This window comes from Haliaeetus leucocephalus, unplaced genomic scaffold, assembly GCF_000737465.1.
Source record: "Haliaeetus leucocephalus isolate CR32 unplaced genomic scaffold, Haliaeetus_leucocephalus-4.0 Scaffold668, whole genome shotgun sequence".
Taxonomy (NCBI): domain Eukaryota; kingdom Metazoa; phylum Chordata; class Aves; order Accipitriformes; family Accipitridae; genus Haliaeetus; species Haliaeetus leucocephalus.
In genome coordinates, this window is record NW_010973104.1 from 2,061,597 (window position 1) to 2,064,010 (window position 2,414).

A 2,414-nucleotide genomic window follows, 5' to 3' on the forward strand; every position below is an offset into this window, starting at 1 on the left:
GGGGGGGGCTGGAGATGGCTCCGGGAATTGGGGATGCTGCAGTGGGGGACCAGCCCCGCTGTCCATACCCTCAGTGGGGTGCAAGGAGGGATGCTCACCTGCTTCTTCCCTGCCCAGGGAAGCCCTGCGCTGGATGCTCTTCACCATGCAGGCCACCGGCCACGTCCTGCTTGGCACCTCTTGTTACATGCAGCAGCTCCTGGATGCCACAGAGGAACCGAAGGAGACGGAGAGCAGCCCAGCGCTGCGAAGCCCCCTGCCCTGCAGCCTCCCACCCCTGCCCCGCAGGAAGACGCTGCAGTGAGGGTTGGGTGCCCTGTCCTGTCATGTCCGCCCCCCCTCCTCTGTCACTCCCACCCCACCCCTGGGGGTCCCAGCACCCTGCTAGGTCAATGCCGGGGGAGAGGCTGCCACGGTGCCTGGGACAGTCTCTCCTTGCACCCCACTGGCTGAGCGTGGCCAGCTCTTCTCTGTAATATCTGCTGCTCTGTAAATATATTTATTTAAGTAAAGCTCTGCTGCCTTCAGCTGTATTTCATCTCATCTTTGCTGGGGTGGGGGTGAGGGAGAAGGTTCAACCCCTTGCTCTACTTGGCGCTCTGGGGCTGTGCTGGGCAGTGGTGCAAGAGTGTGCAAGGAGGGGACCTGTCGCAAGCCTTCCCCAAGGGAGCTGCTGCCTTCATCCTCCTCCCTACCACCCCAGTGCCCTGGCACAGAGCTGGACACCCCCCCCCCAGCACTGCAGGCAAGCCTGGAGGAGGGGATGGTGCTGAGGGGCTCCTTCACCCCAAACCTACTTGCCTGTGGCAGCTGCCCCAAAGCCTGTTCTTGCTCCATTTAAAGGGATGAAAGCCACCCCTCCCCTGTGCCAGCAGCGGTCCTGCTGCTCTGGACCCCCATGGCACCACTGGCACCCAGAGCAGGGCTGGCACGGAGCCTTGGGGTGGGTGTTATAGCCCCTGGGGTCCCCGACCCCCCCAATCTTGGCAGCCCCATGCAGGGGGGAGCTGCTGCAACCCCAGCCTTGCACAACGCTGCGGGACAGCAACCTCCCCACAGCTCCAGGGCTACCAGACTGGGAAACAACCCAGAGCCTGGGGTGACACTGGGTTATACTGACCTGGCACTGGGGGGGGACCGTCCCCCCCACCATGGGAGATGGGGAGCCCAGACTGGGTCCTTCAAGTGCAAGCCCTGCCAGCCAGGGTGGGCAAGCTGGGATGGAGGGGAATGACCCACACTGCCCACCCTGAACGGTACTGGGAAGCATTGGGCGAGCTGTGGGCAGATGAGAAGCTGTGCTTAGGGGGATCCCCCCGGTGATGCACTTGCAGGGGACACTGGACCTGAGCCACGCTCACCCGGGGACCCCACCGCAGGGGTCTGGGGCTCCAGCATGGGAACAGCTACCGTGGCAAAGCCCGGAGCTGGGCTCGGGGCAGCACAGCCCACCTGTGGCTGTGGAGGCTTCATTAGCCAGATAATTAACAGAAAAATGTGTGACACCTGGGGTGAGGCAGGTGCTGGGGATGCCACGCTCTGCCCTGCTATCGCAGGCTGCCCGTGCCACCCCGGGGCTATACATACCCCATGTCCCTGTCCCCAGCCTGATACCCCCAACCCCACAGGGTGACGGTGGTCCCACCAGCTCCCGCAGCACCCCCCCACCCGCACGCAGGCGGCAGCCTGGCTTTATTAGACGTTATTTATTTCTGTACACGCTTATACACACGGTTCCCAGGGTAGTTTCGTCCTCGCCTTCTTCAGTGCTGTCTCCTTGCAGGGTCCGGTCTGCGGTGGGGGGCACCCACACGCTTCCTAGGGTGCCTGGGGCCAAGCCCAGCTGTGCCGGGCCCCCTCCCCATCCCTGTAGTGTCTACCTGGGGGGGGTCAGAGCCCCCTCCCGGCTGGGGCAGGGCCATGCACCTTCCCTCTGCCTCAGTTTCCCTGCGGCATCGGCCCTGGCTGTGGCAGGGGCAGAAGTAGGGGCTCTCCATGCACCATAGGCCTGGGGGGGCCGGCCCCCCCACCAGCACCACGCTCCCACCCCCCCCACCCTGCAGCGTCCTTGGCCCGGGACGGACGGGACCCCCAACCCGGGGGTCCTCCATCACCCCGACCCCTGCAAGGGGGTTGTGCTGGCCATCGGTTCTGGGTCCCCCAGCCCCTGCAGCCCCCCCCCAACCCGAGCGGTGGTGGGGGGCAGTGGGGGGAGGGGGGCTTTACTTGACGTGCTCAGCAGCATGGGAGGAACAATAATACTTCTTGTGGGCGATGAAGGTGGAGAGGCTGCTGAACTTGATGTTGCAGAGGCGACAGTACCTGTGGTTGCCGTTGGGCACGGGGCCGGGCACAGCCTTGGCCGGGGGGGTCTGCACCCCCCTGTCCGTGTAGGCGGGGGGGGGAGGGGGGCT

The 2,414-nt window shown here is 65.0% G+C and overlaps 1 protein-coding gene across 1 annotated transcript in view; it reads right to left on the reverse strand.

The window, feature by feature from the left end:
• Positions 1 to 2,222: 2,222 nt before the first annotated feature.
• Positions 2,223 to 2,414, reverse strand: part of ZFPM1 (zinc finger protein, FOG family member 1) — a 20,835-nt gene continuing 20,643 nt past the window's right edge. Inside the window, exon 12 of the mRNA XM_010579714.1 lies at positions 2,223 to 2,412. Coding sequence (XP_010578016.1) covers positions 2,223 to 2,412 — 190 coding nt within the window. The remainder of the gene's footprint in view (positions 2,413 to 2,414) is intronic.